The sequence below is a fragment of the Gadus chalcogrammus genome, unplaced genomic scaffold (genome assembly GCF_026213295.1).
Source record: "Gadus chalcogrammus isolate NIFS_2021 unplaced genomic scaffold, NIFS_Gcha_1.0 GACHA075, whole genome shotgun sequence".
NCBI classification, from domain to species: Eukaryota; Metazoa; Chordata; class Actinopteri; order Gadiformes; family Gadidae; genus Gadus; species Gadus chalcogrammus.
The window spans coordinates 37,569-62,500 of record NW_026613510.1 but is presented as its reverse complement, the minus strand read 5'-3'; the positions used below and the strand labels follow the sequence as shown (position 1 = coordinate 62,500).

The 24,932-nt window shown below is 41.9% G+C and overlaps 2 protein-coding genes across 4 annotated transcripts in view; one reads left to right on the top strand and one right to left on the bottom strand.

The window, feature by feature from the left end:
- LOC130378403 (NLR family CARD domain-containing protein 3-like) overlaps positions 1–24,932 on the bottom strand; it is a 220,460-nt gene that overhangs the window by 159,980 nt on the left and 35,548 nt on the right. The gene's annotated exons all lie outside the window — the stretch shown is intronic.
- On the top strand, positions 6,325–9,652 carry LOC130378405 (uncharacterized). Of its 3 annotated transcripts, none has more exons than XM_056585171.1 (4): positions 6,325–6,710; positions 7,145–7,227; positions 7,403–7,494; positions 7,681–9,652. In XM_056585171.1, the coding sequence occupies exons 1-4, from the start codon at positions 6,561–6,563 to the stop codon at positions 8,700–8,702; spliced, it is 1,347 nt and encodes a 448-aa protein (XP_056441146.1). In that variant the 5' UTR covers positions 6,325–6,560; the 3' UTR covers positions 8,703–9,652. The 3 variants fall into 3 exon arrangements, with proteins under 3 accessions (XP_056441146.1, XP_056441145.1, XP_056441147.1); XM_056585170.1 differs by having other exon boundaries at positions 7,145–7,235; XM_056585172.1 differs by having other exon boundaries at positions 6,325–7,235.

The window sequence follows — 24,932 nt, the reverse complement described above, 5'->3', positions numbered from 1 at the left end:
AACGCTAGTCAACTGTCGACCTACCTTACCTACTCCGGGATTAAAATGTGTCCATACGGTATAAAGTTGTCAAAGTATAAATTTAAGCTGACAAAACGGAGGAGTGTTTATAAAACAAGTTAATCAGGTGGAGACTGAGAGCAGAGAGCAGAGAGAGAGGTCATGTTTCCCGAAGCTCCGCTAGGCATTGGAAAAAACTACTTAATTCATCGTTCAGATCTACTTTATCTTATTTTATTTACCTCACTGTATATAGTTTGTTTCCGTCGTCCTCAATCGCTCGATTCAACAATACATTTTGGCACTTTTTACTCCCGGATCAGACCGCAGAAAAAGCCTCGGACTTTCCTATCGCCAACATGCCTCTGTATTCGGATATCTCAGGCACGGAGACTGGGAAATGCACAGACTGCACCAAACTGCAACAGACATTGGCTTTATTTGAAACGAGACTAGCAGCAGTAGAAAAATGCAAAGGACTCCTCCAGGATACAGTGCCGATGAGCTCACTCAGATACAGCAAGATGATCAAAGTTACACTGTATCCTTCCCGAAGCTGGACAAGAGAGAGACAGTTCCAGCTGCGTCTCACTGGCACAGAGTCGGCGCTAAGCCAAAGCAACATACCAAAGTGAATCAACAAGTTCACTCAACGCCAAATGCTAAGCTACCCAAAGCTAAAGTTAACTGTGTCAGCCGGATTAGCCCGTCACTTCAAGAGTCCACGAACGCGCCTGCCACCGATGCACCCCTGAGCCCCGAGATGCGTCCGGACGGACAGTGCGGACAGAGACGGAACAACCAGTCGCCAAGGAGGCGGGCTGCACATGTGTCTGCCACCGTCCAACAAGGGCCCATCTCAGAGAAAGCAGATGAACCAGACACTCTGATTATAGGAGACTCAACTATCAAGGATATAACCGGTAAGAAGATCAAAACATGCATCTTCCCATATGGAATGGTTAGTGATATCAACCAGAAACTAGCCACAATCATATTGGAAAACCCCAAAATCTCACAGATTATTGTGCATGCAGGATTTAATGATATTCAAAGAGAACAGTCAGAAATTCTGAAGAGGGATTACACTGATCTATTGGATACACTGGACAAAATACACATCAAGTCTTTCATCAGTGGACCCATACCAACAGTTGACAGGGGAATAAACAGATTCAGTCGTCTACTTGCACTGAATACATGGCTTTCCAGAGTCTGCAATGAAAGAGGAAGGGGCTTTATTGACAATTTCAATTTATTCTGGGGGCGCAAATATCTTTTCAGAGCAGATGGCCTACACCCAAACAGGTTAGGCTCAAAACTGTTGAGGGACAATCTTCTTTTCTTGCTTTCCCACAAATCTCCATGGTCTGACGCACATGCCACAATCAGAGCACAGGTTGAGAAGAAGCGAGACTACAGCCTCCCCCACACAACTACTCTGACACTATCTGACACACAGATAGCAGCCAGCCCACAGCCATCGTCTGACGCATGTGATGGAAAATCGACATGTTATGTTCAGGGTCTTATAAAATGTAATTCTTAGTGTTTCATGTGATGTAATCTGGTTTCACATCCCGTTCTTGGAATCTTGCTATACTGCAAGGTCTTATAAAATGTAATTCTTAGTGTTTCATGTGATGTAATCTGGTTTCACATCCCGTTCTTGGAATCTTGCTATTCTGCAAGGTCTTCTAAATATGTAATTCTTAGTGTTTCATGTGATGTAATCTGTTTTCACATTCCGTTCCGTATTGTATGTAGTTTGGTTTAGGCCTGTTTTACTTGACCCCCTGGGGAGCGTAGAGAAGCAAAGGGTGATAAGGAACAGCCTCAACCACCTTTTTAACCTCTGAAGAAACTTCCTCAATAGATTAACATCTGGTTAACAAAGGTTTTTGGGTTAAGGGGCCAACTGCCCTCAAGGATCCGATCTAAGTGTATAAAAGCTCCTGACTTTAGCTACTCAGTGGACCTTTTCCAAGCGTGCCTTTAGTATATGAAGTACCACGCACGGAGAACTCCCATCTGAGGCCTCAGATTATTGTAATGTATGCCTGTTTTATTGTTTATTGATACATGTTGTGATGTATCTTTGCTCGTACTTTAAATACAAATATATATAACCACTAATTGTCAACAGTATTGTGTGCTTTTTGCATTTAAACATCTCATCTGTCTTAGACGCAAACTCTGATAGAGAAGTTGCCGTGACACGCACAGGCCACAATCAGAGCACAGGTTGAGAAGAAGACATGTATCAGCCGGATTAGCCCGTCACCCGAATTAACCCTGCCACTGAAGAACCGGTTCCTGCCACTTCAAGAGTCCACGAACGAGCCTGCCACCCATGCACCCCTGAGCCCCGAGATGCGTCCGGACGGACAGTGCGGACAGAGTCGGAACAATAACCAGTCGCCATTGAGGCGAGCTGAGAAGAAGCGAGACTACAGCCTCCCCCCCCCCCACAAATGTGCTCTATGTCCACTATCTGACACACAGATAGCAGACAGCCCACAGACCTTGAAGAGAGACAACAGCCCGCCCGACGCCATCAACACTGTGCTGTGGGGGGTGGCCGGCTTGGTGGGGAACGACCACCCCCTTCCCCTTCCTCTGCATTACCTCATCGACGATGACCTCCAGCCTCATCTCTCCCACAGCTATCTCTCCAGCCCCAATGTCACCTCCCTTTGCGATTTTCCAGGCGAATATAAGAGACTGGAATATGTTGGAATATCTGCGTCATTGATAGCATCGCCATGTCCTGGCGACAGGCTGATAACTCCCAAGAGGATGGCGCCCCACCCCCCCCCCCTATACTGATAGTAGTCCTGAGTATTACTGAGACAAAAAAGGGTTCAGCCGTAGACACAGTATAAAGGAAGTTTCACATAATCTGCTGAACCCAAGGTTGCCTACGTCAAAGCAGGGCAACTTTCGCATTCATGCTGTAACCACTAAGAGAGTAAACAAAGGGAAACTTAGACACACTGCTAACCTCACAAATCTCATATCTATTGCCTCCAAACCAAAAACAACCTTAAAGCCTATCAACAACACCATCAGGATGGCTCTACTTAATGTGAGGTCTCTTAATAACAAATCATTTTTAGTTAATGATTTTATTACCACTTCTAAACTGGATTTTATGTTTTTAACTGAAACATGGCTGGAACAAATTAACAGTGCAACCGTTCTGATAGAGACAGCTCCTCCCAACTATAACTTTTTTGATGCATGTAGATCTGGAAAAAGAGGTGGGGGGTTGTTGCTATATTTAAAAATGTATTTCAGGGGAAACAGATGTTATTTGGTGATTTTCCATCGTTCGAATACCTTAGTGCTGTATTGAAATGCTCCCCCAGAATTCTCCTATTAATTATTTACAGGCCACCCACATATTCTGCTAATTTTTTCGATGACTTCACAGAATTATTGTCTAGCATCTCCACAGAATTTGACTGTCCAGTTCAATTTTCATACTGATGATTTGAATGACAAGTGTGCAAAAAAACTTTTTGCCATTTTGGACACATTTGAACTGTCTCAACATGTGAAAGAGGCTACTCATTGTAAGGGGCACACTCTAGACCTGGTTATCACAAAGGGCCTCAATGTTTCTGATCTCTCTGTGACTTATCCTTCCTTGTCTGACCACTTTTGTGTTTTCTTTAACATATCTTTTATTCCCGACATACAGACAAAATCAAACACTGTCAAAAAACGGTATATCAATGAAGATTCTAATGTACTTTTTAAAAAGGCCATCTCCTTGCTACCACCTCTAAACCCATGTTCTGCTGATGATCTTGTAGAAAACTTTAATTTGAAAATTTTGAAAGTCATAGATGTCATTGCACCTTATAAGGTTAAAACGATTTCTGGAAAGCAAAAGGCCCCCTGTTGAAAAGCTGCTTCTGTAACAGCACAGAAAAAGGAATGCAGGAAGGTTGAACGCATCTGGCGTAAAACAAAACTTCATATTCACCATGATATCTATAAAGAGAGCCTCCGTGACTACAATTTAGACTTAAAAAATGCTAGAGAATTTTTTTTCTCCAATATCATTAAAACCAACACTAATAATGCAAAAACCCTTTTTGCAACTGTTGACAGACTGACCAACCCCCCAACAGAAATTCCACCTGATCTCCATTCCACGCAGAAATGCAATGAGTTTGCAGCTTTTTATATTGATAAAATTGAAGGTATCAGACGCGCGATCAATATCTCCACGTCAAAAAAAATGTTGGACTACCACCCTGTTCAGGCAAAAATTACGTGGCAAGGATGGCATGCTTTAATGTTATAGACTCTCAAAAGCTTGTGGAAACTGTGACACAACTAAAGCCATCCACCTGTTGCCTTGATACTATACCTACCAACCTCTTTAAGAATGTTTTCGACTGCCTAGCAGTAGACATATTGCAGATAGTTAAAAGCTCTCTCCAGTCAGGCAATTTCCCAAAAGCTTTGAAAACTGCAGTTATTAAACCCCTTTTAAAAAAGCGGAGCCTAGATGCCTCTATTATTAACAACTACAGACCAATATCAAATCTACCCTTCATAAGTAAAATCATTGAGAAAGTTGTCCTCCAGCAACTAAATCACTTCCTGGCATCAACTGGTTGCTATGACACCTTCCAATCAGGATTTCGACCCCTGCACAGCACTGAGACCGCCCTTATTAAAGTTGTAAACGACATCCGTCTTAACACAGACTCTGGCAAAACCTCAATACTAATGCTACTTGACCTCAGTGCTGCATTCGACACTGTAGACCATACATTACTTCTGGAAAGGTTAGAAAACTGGGTGGGGCTTTCAAGCACCATCTTAAATTGGTTCAGGTCCTACCTACAAAATAGGAACTAATTTGTTTCCATTGGCGACTTTGTATCAGAATCAACCAACGTGACATGTTGAGTCCCACAAGGTTCGATCTTAGGACCCTCTTTATTCAACATCTACATGATCCCACTAGGGCAAATCATGCAAAATAACAATATTGACCATCATTGCTATGCTGATGACACGCATATCTATGTATCGCTATCACCAAATGACTATCGGCCCATAGATCTGCTGTGCCAGTGCATTGAGCAAGTGAAAGACTGGATGTGCCGAAATGTCCTTCAACTAAATGAGGACAAAACAGAGATAATTGTATTTGGTTCTAAAACGGAAAGGCTTAAAGTAACCCAACACCTTCACTCTCTGTCCCTGAAAACCTCAATCAAAGCCAGAAATCTAGGGGTTAACATGGATTCAGATTTACATTTTGACAGTCACATCAAATCAGTTACAAAATCGGCATATTATCACCTTAAAAATGTAGCAAGACTTAGAGGCCTCATGTCCACCGAAGACTTACAAAAACTTGTACATGCCTTTATCACTAGTAAGCTTGATGACTGCAATGGTCTCCTTACAGGTCTCCAAAAACAAACTCTGAGGAAGCTTCAACTTGTTCAGAATGCTGCTGCTAGCGTTCTAACAAAGACCAAAAAATGTGATCATATTATGTGGTAGAAATTACTGATTATATTCTATGGTAAACTGTGATTATTATGAGGTCTTTTATATCTAATAGTGGAAAACACACGGTGCCTAGGTGTCTGGGTTTAGAACAGATGGAGCCCCCCTAAAAGGAGCAGGGCTATCTTTGGGCTATCTTTGCTGACCATTTGTTGTCTATTTGCTGACCATTCAGGTTAACCCTTATAAGGTGTTCGGGTCTGTGGGACCCGTTTTCAGTTTTTAGCTTTATAAAAGTGATACAAATAATTATTTTTTTGAACTAAGATTCATTGGCTTTGGCTAATTTTCTGTGAGGAACATGAATCAGAAAACATTTTCAATGACCCCCCCCTCTATACCCCCCCATCACATTTATATTACACACAGGGTGTTCGGGTCCAGTGGACCCGGAGCTGTTTAAGTGTGGAAATCATAGGTTCTGTGCACCCTAATTTTCCCTTCTTCCTCTCTGTGTGTGTGTGTGTGTGTGTGTGTGTGTGTGTGTGTGTGTGTGTGTGTGTGTGTGTGTGTGTGTGTGTGTGTGTGTGTGTGTGTGTGCTCTCCCATACCATCACCTGTGGGGCCAAAAAGGAGTTAGCCCACCAATCTCGTGGGGACCACTTCACTTGTGGGGCCCAAAATTCGGGTCCCACAAGTTTTTTCATTTAAATCAACTCAAGAACACCTCCAGAATGCTACAGCTAAGTCTCAGAGAGGGTTCCATAAGTCACGATTTGGGAGATGGGTGTGTATTTGTGTGTAGGATTTGCTCCCATAGCGACAAGACTTTGCCAGTACACTTTGATACACACTTCAGGAAGTGTGTATGATTAGCCCCGCCCCTCCGCCCATCCAGCCAATGCGAATCGTTCTTCTACTGCAGCAAGGCGGGTTTCTGTGCAACGTCATCGCAGATGTGCGCGCGCAGCCAGGGGGCCGAAAGCAGCATTTGTCATTTGTTTACCAGCGGAGTCAGCGGAGAACGAAAATGACAAGGAGCTGTTGTGCTGTAAACTGCACGAATCGGCAAAAGGATGGAAGGAAACTGTTTAATATCCCGAGAGGATCTCATCCTTTTGCCAAGAGAAGAAGAAGATTGTGGCTCCAGGCCATTAAAAGGGCGGATTGGGGTCCCGAAGGTCCTAAAGGCGGCGAGAGTCTGTGCAGCGCCCACTTCGTTTCTGGTATGTTTGTCTTTTCCAACATGAGCTGGATAATGAGTAGGACTGCGTGTGATTTTACCATACTTAATGAGGATATATTAGTGTGATTTACTGACTAACTGGCCAACAAATTTGTCCGTCTTCTACTGAGTTTGTAAAGTTTAACGTTGGCTCGCGGTCGTAACCTATAAGTTTAGCTTTTGTTGTTACTGTAAGTACCAACATTAGCTGCATGGCTGGTGTAGGTTTCTTGGTTCAGGCTGAAAGTCATACAAGAAAGTGTCTTCACAGTTCACACAGCTAATGTTACAGTGTACGATTTTCTTTAACTCTGAACCCGTAACTTAAATGCTTGTGCTATTGGTGCTCATTATGACTGAGCTCGTAAATTAGCAAATAGGTTAAAAAATGTGAAAATAAACAATAAGCATAGCTAATCTCATTCTTTTTCTCAGGGTCACCGTCCATGGATTGTGATAGTCCAGATTTTGTTCCATCCGTTTTTTCACACAGCAGCAACAGAGACATCTCGGGAAAGGTGGCAAGGTCAGTGTCATGTCATGTATTTGAAATTTTCTAATTTCTTGGTAGCTTGTTAATTATCTGAGCAAATAAGATATTCTTGTGTGTCTTTCTTTATTATGTTATTTTATTATCTCTTAATGTGTTGATTATTTTGGGTTTTTAACTTAACTCTACTCTGTTTGTCCTAGATATGAAAGAAAGAGAATAAGAGATGAAGATAAGGCCCCTGCTACCTGCCCCACAAGCCAGCCTGAAGCAGATACTGTAGATTATTCTGAAGGTATGCACAAGTCATACTATTAAGTGTGTGTTTGTGTTGGTTGGTTGGTGGTCAGGTGAGTAGAGTGACAGAGAACCAGACAGATAGTCTGTGTGTTGTGTGTGTGTGTGTGTGTGTGTGTGTGTGTCTGTGTATGAAAGCTGATGTGTTGCACATGAGTTAATTTATCTCCTTTTTGTGTTGTAGATGAATGTAAGTTTGTGTCCAGAAAAGAGATGCACCAACTCAACCTGCAGTACAACCAGCTCCGTGATGATTATGAAGCTCTGAAAAGAGAACTGTATGCCACACAGGAAGAAAATAAACATCTGAAGGAGCAACTGAAGCAGTCCAAGTTTGGGTTTGATTCCATAAAAGACACAAATGCTAAAATAATTTTTTTTACTGGTTTACAATCATTACAAATGGTTATGTGGCTGCTGGATATTGTAAAAAGAAGCACACTTGTGCTTAAGGGTGGGTTAAGTTGGGAGAACCACCTCCTTTTGGTTCTAATGAAAGTAAGACTTGGACTCACCAACAGAGACCTTGCCTACAGATTTGGGCTTCCATTCTCAACTGTATCAAAAATACTAAGAGACTGGATACCCATGTTGTCCTCAATAGTGAAACCTTTGATAATGTGGCCTAGTAAGGATGCAGTGAGAGCAAACATGCCAAAGTGTTTTAAACCCAAATTTAGGAATTGTCGATGTATTATAGACTGTACTGAAATCTTTATAGAAAGAACACACAATCTTAAAGCAAGGGCTGAAACCTGGTCAAATTATAAGCACCAAAACACAATGAAATATCTAATAGGAATCACACCAGCAGGAGCTATATCTTTTTTGTCTAGTGGGTGGGGAGGTCGTGCCTCTGACAAGGTAATAACTTTAGATTCTGCCTTTTTGGGTAAACTTGAGCATGGTGACGAGATCCTTGCAGATAGAGGTTTCCTTGTTAGAGAGGATTTGGCCAGTGTAGGAGCAACATTAAGAATACCAAGTTTCACGAAGGGGAAATCTCAATTGCCAGGTTCTTGTGTTGACACTTCACGTCAGTTGTCAAGAGTCCGCATACATGTGGAACGAGTTATTGGTCAGCTTAAAACCTTTAAGATACTGAACACTGTCATACCCATCAGCCAAGTCGATATGCTAGATGACATTTTGACCATATGTGCTGGTCTTACGAACCTTAGGGGGGCTGTGGTGGCCCGGCGATAACTGTGTTCAGAGTCAAGGAGGTGTACATTATTTTCCATGATTGTGTCAGGCTTTTAAGGGCTAATGAGGGCAATGGTGGTCACTTACTACTTGCTCTCACTGTCTCTCTCACTTACTCATCACTCTCTTTCTCTCTGACTATAAAATTAATAACAGTTATGAATAACTAAATTTGATCAGACAGGATCATTCAGAGTACAAAAAGGTTGAGAACCACGCACGCAGAACTATTTCATTTATTTATGATAATGGAGAAACTGCGTTTAAAGCTGACATGGCAAATATTGAACATGAACTGAATGTTGTAAATGCAATATATTGAAGGCAATGCAATTAAAATTAAATGTACATCTCAACAATGAATGAGTGTACATAATTAATACTATATGAACTCATTTAACATTTATACCTGGTCATTTTTTTTTTCTAGCTTTCAACTAAGTTTTGAGTATTATCATTGTCTGCCGAACTCAAACTGCACTTCTTTCTGGAGATGAACAATATATATCAGTGCTGTTTGTGATTTTACGTAAATGTACATTCAGAAAAAAATAAATGAACACTTAAAGCGTCAGATGTGTTGTTTGTTTGTTGTTGTGTTGACAGTAATGAAGTCAGTTAGATTTTGTCAGGTGTACCTATCCATCTTGCTCATTACATCAGTTTTTTCTTAAATGCTGTTGTCCAGCATCCAGTATTTATATGCACGCAAACTGTCCTTAGTGTACACACTAGGCTTCTCAATCAGATAACTGTATATGTCGGGCCATGAGCTGGCCATTTGGACATATCTGCAATCCATTCCTCACTCGGAATACTATATGGGTCTGGTAATTTCTCACCAGTGCTGAGGACCAGTTTGTTCAGGTAATCGGTGAAGTCTGAGCTGCTGAGGCTGTTGAGATGTAATTAGTCTGAGCCATCTCTGTCAAGACCTAGCTAACAAGCTGTCACAATTAAAAAAATATTATAATATATAGAATAACCAAATTTTATTTTGTAAAATGTTTTTGTTGCAGTTAACGTTTGTCTGGAGGAATTTCAAAATAAAACAAAATATAGACTCATACAAACGAAATCCTGCTTAATCATCACCTATGGGCTTCTACCATACAGTATGGCTTCTACTCATGTGGTGGTAACTCTGAGTGCATGTTTGGTGACTTCTTCAGCCAATGACAGCGTAGGAGAAGTTAGGGTCCCCCACATGGGGTCACGTCTGATCTGAGCCGCTGCTTGCAGACCAACACATTCTCACTCCGAGCGCGTCGATTTCTGACGAACGGTCAGTGACTTTTGCTTCAGTTTCTGACGCAAAAGGGTACCCTTGCGCTGCCTTTTTAGACGCATGGGGTTTTCAACTAGTTACAATGTAACCCTTTGACGGGGGACCCGATGGCTGCTGAAAACCCCATGCGTCGAAAAAAGCAGCGCAAGGGTACCCTTTTGCGTCAGAAACTGAAGCAAAAGTCACTGACCGTTCGTCAGAAATCGACGCGCTCGGAGTGGCTTCAGTTTCTGACGCTGAGGCCACGTCCGTGCGCTTTTTTTGACAACTGACAGAGCAACCCTTTCTCATCAAAATTACGTTCCCAGAGAACTATTTGGCATTCTCAATTACGTTTGTCTAAAAAACGTATTTTGTCCGTGATTACGTTTTATTGAACATATTGTAATGACCTCGCCGGTGACATAACGATGTCGAGTCATTAGTAATTGAAGGAACTTTTAATGAACCAAAACCAGGTCACTGAAACCCGTAACCAACGGCAGAAATCCCACCCAAAACAAACCCCGGTTACCCCGGCAACCCCCAACACGGTCTCACTCATGTGCAGGCCCCCACCCTCGTGTTCTTCCAAGGCCCTCCCCCAGCTGACCTAATGATTCGCCCCCACACTGATTGACAAGAAGAACATTACAATACATGCACACAGAACAACTGGCATAACGGACAACGAAATACAATGCAACACATAACACACAAACTATTTAACTGTCCCAGGGTCGCTACAATATCGTAAATACGAATTCGTTCTCAGCCTATTTTTGCCATTTATTTACCGTGTTACTATGGCAGAATAAAGAATAAATTAATGCATTATCATTCATCTTGAACATGTGTTTTTACAGTATAGAGTGGTAGAGAGGGATGACGTATGTTGGCAAACCCGGAAGTGAGCGTCGCCCTCGGTTCCCTTGACAAAAAGCCAACGGGTTTTCCAATGGATTTTGGATTATTGCAGAAAAATCCTCAACTCCTCAAAAACGGAAAATAAATAAATAAATAAAAATAACCGTGCTCCAAAGAACGAAGTGTAAACCAATGCATTCTGAATGGGAGTGTTTCTCCGATTTTTCCATGCTACACAACGAAATGTAAACCCATGCAAATAAAGACTTCATGGTCATAATAATTTAAATATCATTAATCTACTACTGAGTGTGTAGGGAGGTAGGCTATTCTATTTTTTTTCAACGGGGCTGAATCCAGTCACTTGACCGTCATGGTTGCTATGGTGGTTGCTATCGACCGCCCCCTCTAATACTCGTGGCTCACGCGGCAAAGGAGCTGCCGTCAATTGGGTTGTTTTTGTCGTAAACTAGGGTCCGATGGTTGAAAAATAGACAGATATTCCAAGGTATCCTTAAAAGGCAGCTTGGATGTGTTTATTTTCTGCAGTTTAGACTTTTTCTATAACTAATTTTTGAAAGCAAAACACCAAGCTCATTGATTTAACGAGGGAGGGTTATTTGAAACAATTTATTCAATAAATATTTGTGAGAGGTCATTCCTTCTCCTGATTTTACTTCCTATTTATGTCTAGGGTAAACCCCTACTGTCCACAAGCATCCCCCCCCTCCCCATATGGATTTGGAGAATTGTTGCCACGTCCCAGTGGTGGAGGTATCATATATATATATGAAAGAGGGCATTCAATTATAGCCTACAATGATCAATTAGGAGGCCGAAGCCTTAAAGGAAGTGATGCAATAGGTGACTGAGTCGACAACATTTAAGTAAGCTGTATATGTATAGGGTCTCTTATATATCAAAGAGGGTCTCAAAGGACGCATACGCTTCAACCTGTGGCTCCAGCACTACAGGAAATGACTCAGCAAGTGCTCCATCTCGTTGCAACTCACCCAGCGGCTCGCTTGCAAGATTTTGGCCTGAAGTTCTTCACAGTCCTACACCCTAGCCATCCAACATGCATATCTGAGAATCAGGCCTCTCTTTAATAATGACAAAAAGTTATGAGAGAAACACACATTAACTTTTGTTATCTCATAAGCGGCGTGGTGCCGGCTCCTTTTGACCTTTTGACCCCCGACTTCGAAAACGTGGCCACAGGTCAGCTGTGTCTACACACCTTTAGCCACAAATGTACACCTCCATCCCACAAAAAATGGGGACTAGAAACTAACCTCTGTCTTATGTACATTTACTGTACTGTTGGAGGTCACGCCCCTTTGCCGACCTTTTCGAGATAGCTAGGGATGCTAAAATGTTTACACACATTTCCCGGGGCCCCGTGAACGACATATCCGAGATTTGGAGTTCTAGCCCTTAGAGAAAAAAGTTTTCCCAAATGGAGTGTCATTTGGACAAAGCCCCTCAGAAGTGTAGCCTGCAAGACCTAATGGTTCAGAATGTGGTGGAAAAACAGGGCGGTAGGACCTTCCTATCTCAAAAACTGTTTTTCCACCACATTGCGTGACCTCCAACAGTACAGTAAATGTACATAAGACAGAGGTTAGTTTCTAGTCCCTATTTTTTGTGGGATGGAGGTGTACATTTGTGGCTAAAGGTGTGTAGACACAGCTGGCCTGTGGCCACGTTTTTGAAGTCGGGGGTCAAAAGGTCAAAAGGAGCCGGCACCACGCCGCTTATGAGATAACAAAAAGTTAATGTGTGTTTCTCTCATAACTTTTTGTCATTATTAAAGAGAGGCCTGATGCTCAGATATGCATGTTGGATGGCTAGGGTGTAGGTCTGGGAAGAACTTCAGGCCAAAATCTTGCAAGCGAGCCGCTGGGTGCAGGTGCAACGAGATGGAGCACTTGCTGAGCCTGGACTTTCATAATCTTCGCTCTGTGAATGTAAAGGATGTTTGGTCGGATGTTACGACGAAGAATCATAATGTGAATGGGAATATTCTATAAATCTCTTGATATCATCTTTCGTCTCAACACTTCTGCTGCAGCCACTTAAAGTCTCACTCCGAGAACCTTAAAATATGAATCAATCCATTAGAAGTATGAAAATATCTTCCCGGTGGTGCAACAGAGCAAACAAGGTGTCCTTTGACATCTACGTTTCGAGACGATTGCAACAGTGCCACACATGATCATATTTGAATATGTTTCGGGGTAGTAATTAGCTGTCGATTTTGGAGGCCTTTATCAATAATGACCAGCTATAGATTTGCTTCCCGATGGAGATTTTTGACAAATTACATGTTAATTAGCATCTACACGTTAAGCTGAGTCCAATGAGATCAAGCTCGGCCTCTTGCTACACCGAGATCATGTCCTAGACCTAGGTGTACCATGTAAAATACATGTTACCATTAGCTAGAGTGTCGTTATTGGTGTCATTGGACTCAGCTCAACGTGTAGATGCTAAATAACATGTCATTTGTGACAAATCTTTATCGGGAAGCAAATCAATAGCTGCTCAGTATTGATTAAGGCATCCAATTTCGACAGCTAATTACTACCATTAAACATGTTCGAATATGCTCATGTGTGGCACCGTTGCAATCTCCTGGAAGCGTAGATGTTGAAGGACACCTTGTTCGTCCTCTTACCTCTTTCTGCTGCAAGCAGGGCCAGTACTATTCTCTTGCATATACTTATTATTCTCTCAGACACTTTTTTTGGTCGCTATCGCTCTATAACTCTTCAAACATTAACATAGAAAGGCAAAAAAAAATCGGATGACAGGTACTATAGTGGAATTGTGTGCTATAGCTTTTCCAAGCAATAGTACATGAAGTAAAAAAATAAAATAAGATTAAAGTTACTTAAAAATCACATGTGTGTGAGTGGCTGTCCCAATCAAAACAATTGAAAGCAAGGAAAATGTATAAACTGCATTTTCTCCCTAAATATTTAAACTATATACACATTATACATCAAAAGCATGATGAGCTGATCGCTCATAAGAAATATCTAACCAATACTTCTTAATTTTCAAGATATTAATTGTACATAAAAATGTACTCATTCATACACGTTCATACATACAAATGCACACGTACAAAGTATACATACGAATACATGCATAGTATACATACGGATACGTATCCTAATACAAACGTACACATACATATTTATTCATATGTACACTTACATACGTATACGTACACATAGCTAAACAAAGCCAAACATATGTACACATACGTATTCATAGTATACATACGTATACTTACTGATACATATACGTAAAAATACGTACACATACATAGCAAACATACGTACCCACACGAATGTATACATACGTACACATACCCAGTGGTGGGTAGAGTACTGAAAATCTACTCAAGTAAAAGTACAATTACTTCCTTCAAAATCTAGAAGGAAAAGATGTACTCTTAAAATATTTCTTCATCGTGTTTTCTTCATTAAACATACATACAATACATGCAACAAAATGAATTTGTCATTTCAAACAAATTGACACACTTAAAATGTAAATTGGTTTCAGCTCTGTGCATATGACAAAAGGCAAGGGCTTTGTAGGAACACCACCCAGGATGGCTTGGTTAGCTGATTGGCCAATCAGATTTGTCTTGACGCGATTGCATTCACCCTACGCATAGCATGCACGCACACTCACAGCCAGACACAATAATGACGAACAAGTTGTGGTCTGCAGAATACAGAGCCAACGTGGACCGTACTCCCCTCCCCCCTTTCTAGTCCTCAGTCCCAACGTAATGTGAACTCTTGACCTCGGCTATGGAATCACTACAATGTTGCAAACTAGGGAGGGCACATCGCTAACGTGCAGGGCCCCTCCCCCCCTGCATGTGCTGCTGCCTGACGCAACAGAGGTGACTTAAAATAGTTCATCAATCCAATAGAAGTATGAAAAATATCTTCCCGGTGGCGTAACGGGGAAAACAAGGTGTCCTTTGACATCTACGTTTCGAGGCGATTGCAACGGTGCCACACATGACCATATTTGAATATGTTTCGGGGTAGTAATTAGCTGCCGTTTTTGGAGGCCTTAATCCATATTGATCAGCTATAGATTTGCTCCCCGATGGAGATTTTTGACAAATGACATGTGGTTTAGCATCTACACGTTGAGCTGAGTCCAAGGAGACCAAGCTCGACCTTGTGCCACACAGAGATCATGTCCTAGACCATAGGTGTACCATGTAAAATACAGGGGCCATGTAGTGTAGGGGGCCGTGGAGTGTCATGCTTGGTGTCATTGGACTCAGCTCAATGTGTAGATGCTAAAAAACATGTCATTTGTCATGAACCTTTATCGGGAAGCAAATCAATAGCTGGTCATTATTGATTAAGGCCTCCAAATTCGACAGCTAATTACTACCATTAAACATGTTTGAATATGCTCATGTGTGGTACCGTTGCAATCGCCTGGAAGCGTAGATGTTGAAGGACACCTTGTTCGCCCTCTTCCGCCACCGGGAAGATATTTACATACTTCTGATTGACTAATGAAAATATGTGTCAGGCAGCAGCAGTCCAGGTGCAGGGGGGGAGGGGCCCTCCCCTTGATGGGCCATCACTTAAGGCTGAGCTGAAGGCAGAGATGCACCTTGCACTGCTGCAAGCAGAGCAAGTACTATTCTCCTTCATATTTATTATTCTCTCTGACACTTTTTTTGGTCGCTATCTCTCTATAACTCTTCAAACATTAACATAGAAAGACAAAAAAAAAATCGGATGACAGGTACTATAGTGGAATTGTGTGCTATAGCTTTTCCAATCAATAGTACATGAAGTAAAAAAAATAAATAAGATTACAGTTACTTAAAAATCACATGTGTGTGAGTGGCTGTCCCAATCAAAACAATTGAAAGCAAGGAAAATGTATAAACTGCATTTTCTCCCTAAATATTTAAACTATATACACATATTATACATCAAAAGCATGATGAGCTGATCGCTCATAAGAAATATCTAACCAATACTTCTTAATTTTCAAGATATTAATTGTACATAAAAATGTACTCATTCATACACGTTCATCCACTCAGCGCTGAGTCACCTGGAGAAAGAGGGAAGCTACGTCAGGATGCTCTTCATTGATTTCAGCTCAGCTTTTAACACCATAATGCCAGACATTCTGATCCCCAAATTAATCAACCTGGGGCTCCCACCACCCACCTGCTCCTGGATTAAAGACTTTCTGGTCGACCGACCCCAGCAGGTGAAACTGGGTCCTCACCTCTCCTCCTCCCGCACTCTCAGCACTGGCTCTGCAGGGCTGTGTGCTGAGCCCACTACTCTACTCCCTCTACACATCCGACTGCAGTCCCACCCACCCAGATAACATCTTTGTTAAATTTGCTGATGACACAACGGTGGTGGGCCTTATAACAGGGGGAAACGAGGCGGCCTACAGAGATGAGGTCCTGAAACTTGGTGAGTGGTGTGTTTCTAACAACCTGGTACTGAACACCACCAAGACCAAGGAACTCATCCTGGACTTCCGACGGAACAGAGCCCCCCCTGCCCCCCTGTACATCAACGGTGAAGGTGTGGAGCGAGTGCAGTCATTCAAATTCCTCGGAGGTCCACATCTCTGCTGATCTCTCCTGGTCGGTCAACACCTCAGCGCTGGTCAAGAAGGCCCAGCAGCGGCTACACTTTCTGAGGGTGCTCAGGAGGGAGCATCTAAACGCACGGCTGCTGGTGACCTTCTACCGTTCCACCATCGAGAGCCTGCTGACCTATGCTGTGTCAGTGTGGCACTCCAGCTGCACAGAGGCCGACAGGAAGAGACTGCAGAGGGTGGCAATCGCGCGCAAAAAATCATTGGCTGCCCTCTGCCTTCCTTAAGCACCATCTACGGCTCCCGCTGTCTCAGCAGGGCCAGAGGCATCCTGAAGGACCCCCCCACCCCGGCTACCATCTCTTGAACGTGTTGCCCTCTGGCAGGCGCTTCAGGTCCATATATGCCAGAACAAATAGACTAAGGAACAGCTTCTTTCCTAAAGCTGTCACCATACTGAACTCAGTTCTGCACTGATGTTTTTTTTGTCTGTTGGTAGTCTTTAAGGTGTATTTAAGTTTTACTGTGTATTTTAATTTATTTATTTATTTATTTTATTTATATTATATATTGCTTTTGTAATTATTATATATTTATATTCGATTACATGTGTGCATGTATGGAGCTGCTCATTGAATTTCGTTGTACTTGTACAATGACAATAAAGCTTCCTATTCTATTCTATTCTATTCTATTCTATTCAATACATACAAATGCATAAGTACACATTCAAAGTATACATACGAATACATGCATAGTATACATACGTATCCTAATACAAACGTACACATACATATTTATTCATATGTACACTTACATACGTATACGTACACATAGCTAAACAAACTCATACATACGTACACATAACGTAAACATATGTACACATACGTATTCATACGTATACTTACTGATACATATACGTAAAAATACGTCCACATACATAGCAAACATACGTACCCACACAAATGTATACATACGTACACACAGTGGTGTAGTCTACGTGATACGCAGGTATACGCCGTATACCCACTAGGAACGCACCAGGATTTGCGTATACCCACTTAAAAATGTGCACGGATACGTATCAATCGTCTTGTGACAGATCTTTCACTTCTGTGTTTATTTTTCGCAAATACCGGTTGGGTATAACTGCAATAAAATACTTTAAGCAGGTGAAGTTATCTCCTACATTCACCATTCATAAATTCCCCCTGCGCGCTCGCGCTCTGCCCTGTCTCTGTTACGAAGCGCGAAGCTGCCCCTGCTTCTCGCGCGTGTGTGTGTGCATGCGTGCGTGCGCGCGTGCGTGTGTGTGTGTCCAGTCCTCCCATATTAATGTGTAAACCACATAATAAGTAGTCAACAGAAGACAATGTTTTAATCCCACTTTATATCTCCTTGTTACTTTTAGATGAGAACCCCCTGGCCAGCCATTCAGACTGGGTGTCAGGCTAGGGAATTTAAAAAACAGGCATCCTTGGTTAGAGTGGAGGGAAAAAAAGTTAGGTAAATGTCAGCCAACATACAGTTGGTATACACAATTGAAATTCATAATGTTAATCACTATGCAAATGAGAGTATAGCTAATTCGTGGTCATTTTTAAGGTGCAGTAATTTCACACTTTTACACAATTCAATTACTGTATGGTATGTTAGATAACAACAGTAAGAGCTCAAATTAGAGCAATTGAAAGAGTGAAACATTAGTCTCCTGTCATCTCCTTCTCATGCACTGGTTAGCCATGGTTGTAAACAGTTCATTAAATTATTTTGAGTAGATTTTGTCCTTGTTTAGCATGTGCTATTGCTACTATAGACATACAAAGGACAACTTTTCATTTTTGTGTTCTATTTGTTCATACTGTTATTAAAACTGATAAACCTACTCAGCTTTCCATGATTGTTGATAATCGTTATACTCTTAAATCAGCGGGTTGTAGACCCTTGCGTTGGTGAGTGTGGTGCGACACCCCATAAGCGCCACACATGTACACGTACCGGTGGGACGGGTTTGTAGGAGGCTGGGAGGGAATCACAGTATACCCACTACAATAAAATAGACTACAGACTTTTTCTCTAAGGGCTAGAACTCCAAATCTCGGATATGTCGTTCACGGGGCCCCGGGAAATGTGTAGAAACATTTTAGCATCCCTAGCTATCTCGAAAAGGTCGGCAAAGGGGCGTGACCTCCAACAGTACAGTAAATGTACATAAGACAGAGGTTAGTTTCTAGTCCCCATTTTTTGTGGGATGGAGGTGTACATTTGTGGCTAAAGGTGTGTAGACACAGCTGGCCTGTGGCCACGTTTATGAAGTCGGGGGCCAAAGGTCAAAAGGAGCCGGCACCACGCCGCTTATGAGATAACCAAAAGTTAATGTGTGTTTCTCTCATAACTTTTTGTCATTATTAAAGAGAGGCCTGATTCTCAGATATGCATGTTGGATGGCTAGGGTGTAGGTCTGGGAAGAACTTCAGGCCAAAATCTTGCAAGCGAGCCGCTGGGTGAGTTGCAACGAGATGGAGCACTTGCTGAGTAATTTCCTGTAGTGCTGGAGCCACAGGTTGAAGCGTATGCGTCCTTTGAGACCCCCTTTGATATATAAGAGACCCTATACAGCTTACTTAAATGTTGTCGACTCAGTCACCTATTGCATCACTTCCTTTAGGGCTTCGGCCTCCTAATTGATCATTGTAGTAGGCTATAATTGAATGCCCTCTTTCATATATATATGATACCTCCACCACTGGGACGTGGCAACAATTCTCCAAATCCATATGGGGAGGGGGGGGGATGCTTGTGGACAGTAGGGGTTTACCCTAGACATAAATAGGAAGTAAAATCAGGAGAAGGAATGACCTCTCACAAATATTTATTGAATAAATTGCTTCAAATAACCCTCCCTCGTTAAATCAATGAGCTTGGTGTTTTGCTTTCAAAAATTAGTTATAGAAGAAGTCTAAACTGCAGAAAATAAACACATCCAAGCTGCCTTTTAAGGATACCTTGGAATATCTGTCTATTTTTCAACCATCGGACCCTAGTTTACGACAAAAACAACCCAATTGACGGCAGCTCCTTTGCCGCGTGGTTTTTAGAGCCACGAGTAGAGGGGGCGTCGATAGCAACCACCATAGCAACCATGACGGTCAAGTGACTGGATTCAGCCCCGTTGAAAAAAATAGAATACCTCCCTACACACTCAGTAGTAGATTAAGTAAGGGATAATGCCCGACGAGGTGTCCATTATCAGGAATTAATGGACGACGTGGAGGCGTGAACCGTCCGACGCGTCGCGTCGCCTCCGCGTCGCCAAGAACGTTTTTTCTTGGCGACTGGGTTGTTAACAAGGACACGTTGGTGTAGTTGTGTTGAGGAATGTCACAGATGTCACTGTAAAATCGCCGTTATTGTGCAGCCATCGGCTCTTCCGTTAGCCAATGGGATGAATGCTTATAGCTTCATATATTGCCGTGGAGGGATTACATTGTAATGAGTGGAAAAACCCCTGCGTCGAAAAAAGAAGCACAAGGTCCTCCGTTAGCCAATTGGATGAATGCTCATAGCGTCTCTATGTGCAGCCATCGGCTCTTCCGTTAGCCAATGGAATGAATGCTCATAGCTTCATATATTGCCGTGGAGGGATTACATTGCAATGAGTGGAAAACCCCCTGCGTCGAAAAAAGAAGCGCAAGGTCCTCCGTTAGCCAATGGGATATGAATGCTCATAGCGTCTCTATGTGCAGCCATCGGGTCCCCCGTCAAAGGGTTACATTGTAACTAGTTGAAAACCCCATGCGTCTAAAAAAAGCAGCGCAAGGGTACCCTTTTGCGTCAGAAACTGAAGCAAAAGTCACTGACCGTTCGTCAGAAATCGACGCGCTCGGAGTGAGAATGTGTTGGATTTTCACAAGATTTAGTGCTTTGTCTATTTTCTATGAATATTAATATGCAGAAATTATCATTTTTGTTTGTAGTCTGAGGCTCTCTTCTCCCGTGCACGCTGTGTGCCACCTGTGTGCTCCCGTTTCGCTGTGCTGTGTAAGGCACACATCGGCATGGGGTGTCAGATAGGGGTATGCGATATTGACAAAAATCAATATCCCAATATTTTTTGGGATTTTGCCGATAACGATAATTGACGATATTTTGCATCCCTCAAAAATGTGTTTGTAAAAGCATCAAAGGCCTATTGTACTAGCTCGCTCTTGTTAATAGTATATTAAATGTTAATGCTAATATTGACAAAAACAGCTTGTTCAAGAAAAACAAGTCTTATTTATTAACTTAAAACTGAGTCATTCAAGTAAGTACAATACAAAAACACTGAAATCACCAGTGCAAGTATTGAGATCATTCAGTGCAAGTATACGTAAACCATTTCAAAGTGGCTTATAGGATTTACACTATAAAATATTGCACTAACAAACTATCATGAGAGCATTTTAAACTGACACTTCCCCCTAATGTAAACAATACTCATCATATTTGAACTACAAGGCATGAACATTAGAATGTGGATACACATTTGACTGCTGTGCTGGAAGGTGAATTGTGCAGCATAAGCAAGAACAAAACTAAGTCTCCAAATCCAACCTTTATGCGTCAAATACTGCACAAAGAGTGGTGACAGATTTTGTTATTCCTTGCCATCTGTTGCCCTTCTTGTTGTAAGGCACTCCCTTGCCGAATGACGCTGTGTTTTCTTGTCGGTACCTTGCAGGCCGGTCGTGGTCGACCGCTGACTGCCGAAGCTTTTCATATTCTTCATATTCTGTGCTGTGGTTAATTTGCAGATGGTGAAACAAGTTCGTTGACGAGCTGTCTTTGACGGCAACCGCTTTCTGACATAGTTTGCAGATTGGCGTCTTTTGAGCAACATCAGTGTTTTCAAAGCCAAACCACCTCCATGTGAGTGAGAATGATCCACATTGAGCTATTAAATCCGAGGCTGGTAGAGTTTGTGGTTTGTTCACTCATTTTTAACTTCAGCCATAGTATGCAGCTATGTTAGCTTGGTTTGTTGTTGTTGTGAAGTGTAAACACGGCATGTGTTCTCAATGTGCACGTGCCGTAGTCAGGGTTGCCAAATTGAGATTACATTTCCAAGCCAGACACACACAAATACAGAAAGACAAACTAACCACCTTTTAGGTAACCATTTTTTGATCATTTTCATTCCAAAATTGTGCACATAAATGAATAGTAGGTTGTGATTTAACTTTTGCCACCTTTTCCACCCTCAATGAGCATTAGCCTACACTACTATCTGAAAACTTAATTCTAAAATATTATGCTGCAATAGCCCAAAAATCTAATGATTATTAATTAGAGACATTGATAACATAGTGTCCACAAGTGAGAAGTGGCTAATAATATGGGTCCAATAAGTGACACACAGAAGTGTGTAAAATGGGCGCAACAAGTGACAGATTCAGAGAGTGTGATAATACGGGTCCAATAAGTGACACATAGAAGTGTGTAAAATGGGCGCAACAAGTGACAGATTTAGAGAGGTGTGTAACAATATGGGTCCAATAAGTGACACATAGAAGTGTGTAAAATGGGCGCAACAAGTGACAGATTTAGAGAGGTGTGTAACAATATGGGTCCAATAAGTGACACAGAGAAGTGTGTAAAATGGGCGCAACAAGTGACAGATTTAGAGAGGTGTGTAACAATATGGGTCCAATAAGTGACACAGAGAAGTGTGTAAAATGGGCGCAACAAGTGACAGATTTAGAGAGGTGTGTAACAATATGGGTCCAATAAGTGACACAGAGAAGTGTGTAAAATGGGCGCAACAAGTGACAGATTTAGAGAGGTGTGTAACAATATGGGTCCAATAAGTGACACATAGAAGTGTGTAAAATGGGCGCAACAAGTGACGGATTTAGAGAGGTGTGTAACAATATGGGTCCAATAAGTGACACAGAGAAGTGTGTAAAATGGGTGCAACAAGCAGTGCTTTAAGTGGGCCGGTACGCAGTACCCCTACTTCTAGATTTTACCCCATGGCATACCGGGACTTTTCTCGGACTTCTCACAAGCTCCCAGAACCCTTTCCTTTCCTCTCCAAAGCTGTCTCTCTGTGATTCATGGCAGCTAAACTACATTACCCAGGGCGCACTACGTGACGCTTGCCTCTATGTTCTCGCCGGTAGGCTATTATGTGACGCCCACTAGTTTGTTGTCACGGAAGTGGAACGTCACATTTGCTCATGATCCACAGCAGTGTTGGATAAACAGGCATAAACAAAAGACACAATAGTAAAGTTGGCCTGGCTCCTAAAAGGCACAAAGAGAATGCGAACCGGAACAGAGTGGCATGATGACAGAACTCTCAGACAGTCAAATACTACTGAGCCAGAAAATGCAGGTCAGCAGCAACAAGCTAATGTTAGCACACAGCCTGTTGCTATAGCAACGCCTGTTGCTAATGCTGCGACGTTAGCAATAACCTCGTTCAAGATGAATGACCAGACTGTTGGTGAAAGGATCAAGTACGGTGTTTTTTAAAAACCTGACAGTTCTGTTGAAATCCACTGTTGCTCTTTCTACAAGTATATGGATATTCAGTGGTGGAAAGTAACAAAGTAAATTTACTCTAGTAAGTACTGTACTTAAGTAAAATGTTGATGTATTTTACTTTTGTGAATTAATTTTATACTAGGCTATACTATTCAGAGGAAATATTGTACTTTTTACTCAACTACATTTATTCAGTAACTTTAGTTACCAGTTACTTTACAGATTCTGATTCTCAATACAAAATATTTCAATTATAATTTAAAAATAATATATATCATGTATTGTTTTGGATTGAGCTACACAGAAGTATATAAAATAATTCAATTTTGCCCCACCTTTTATCAGCTGCAACGTGATAATTAATCAATCAATGACAATCTAATGATGTTTAGATTGTACTTTAAGTACATTTTGATGCTAATAGTGTGGTAGAAATTAATGATTATATTCTATGGTAAGCTATGATTATTATTAGGCCTATATATCTAATGGTAGAAAACATGTAAAGCGCCTTGGATTTTGATCCAGGGCTGGTCACGAGGCCTGGGAGTCTTGGGTCAGAGCAGGGGTTGGGGCGCAACCCCCCAGGAGCAGGAAGCTACTGACACGATGTATGCTGACTCCACTTCCTGGGTCTTAGACTATCTCGGTGACCATCTGTTTAGAAGAATTTGTGTTTGATTATATGTGGACACCTAAAAAACAAGAAACTGCTGAGTACTGTGCTATTGTGTGTTTAAGAAGAGGCTGGAATCTGTTGACGAGAAGTGACTTTGCAAACCCACTCAGGCTGTTGTCGTTGTTGTTTTTCTGCACGATAAAGTCTTTTGTCAATTCTTGCTCCGGACCCCTCGTTTTCATTTTACTCTCTCTCTCTCTTGAATTAGTCTAAGTGTTTTATATCTCGGTTAATCTTCAACATATTTGGCGTCGCGAACAGGAGGAAATAGGGACTCGCCAGCTGCCGGGCCAGAGGACGGGACGCGAACGGATCATACGACCAGAGCTCAAGGGTAAGTTGTCTTGCCATATATAGGATAGAGTCGTTTGATCTGTTCTTGCCCCGTCTGAACGCCGAGCAGCAGGTAAAGTGTCTCTTCGATCAAACGAACCGAAATTATAGATAAATGAGCGAGTGAGAGATACGGGGGCTCCGGGAGAGATTGACGTGCGCGCGCACATAAGCCCTAGGCGCTGTGGTTCTAAATGACCAAGACGCTGTGTGGTTCCCTATTTTTGATACGAGTTGTTGTTATTTTAAGTTTTGAGGTTTTGGTCAAGTAGACCTATTATAAAGTCCTGTGGCTGTATTCTAGAGGATCGAATTAGTGGGAAAGTTCCAATAGGACAGTAACAGGTCCGCAGGTCGATTGAAGTGCCTGTTGGATGTTTGAGAGAATCACAGAGAGTTGAGTTGGAATTCATTGCCGTTGATGAATTCACTTTTTATTTTAGAGGTCTGCTTGGGATGTTGACTGGTGAATTTCCATTGTTGGCATTTTTGAGAAAGCAGATTCTCGCACTTTTGTTATTTTAGAGGTCTGCTTGGGATGTTGACTGGTGAATTTCTAGTTCCGATATTGGCATTTTTGAGAAAGCAGATTCTCGCACTTTTGAATAGATAAGTTTCTTGTCTGTTGGAATTCATTGCCGTTGATGAATTCATTTTTATTTTAGAGGTTTGCTTGGGATGTCGACTGGTGAATTTCTAGTTCCGATGTTGGCATCTTCTGAGAAAGCAGACTCTCGCGCTTTTGAATAGATGAAGTTTCTTTATTGGAGTACCGTTTGAGTTGGTATTTTGAGGAGTCTCTTGTTTGTTCGTGATCTGGTCGAGTGTTATGTGTTCAGCCATTGTTTTGGAAGAATAGGCTTGTTGTTTGGAGTGCCATCCGACCGTTCATATTTTAATCAAAAGGCCAGTTTCTACGCTCGGTCAA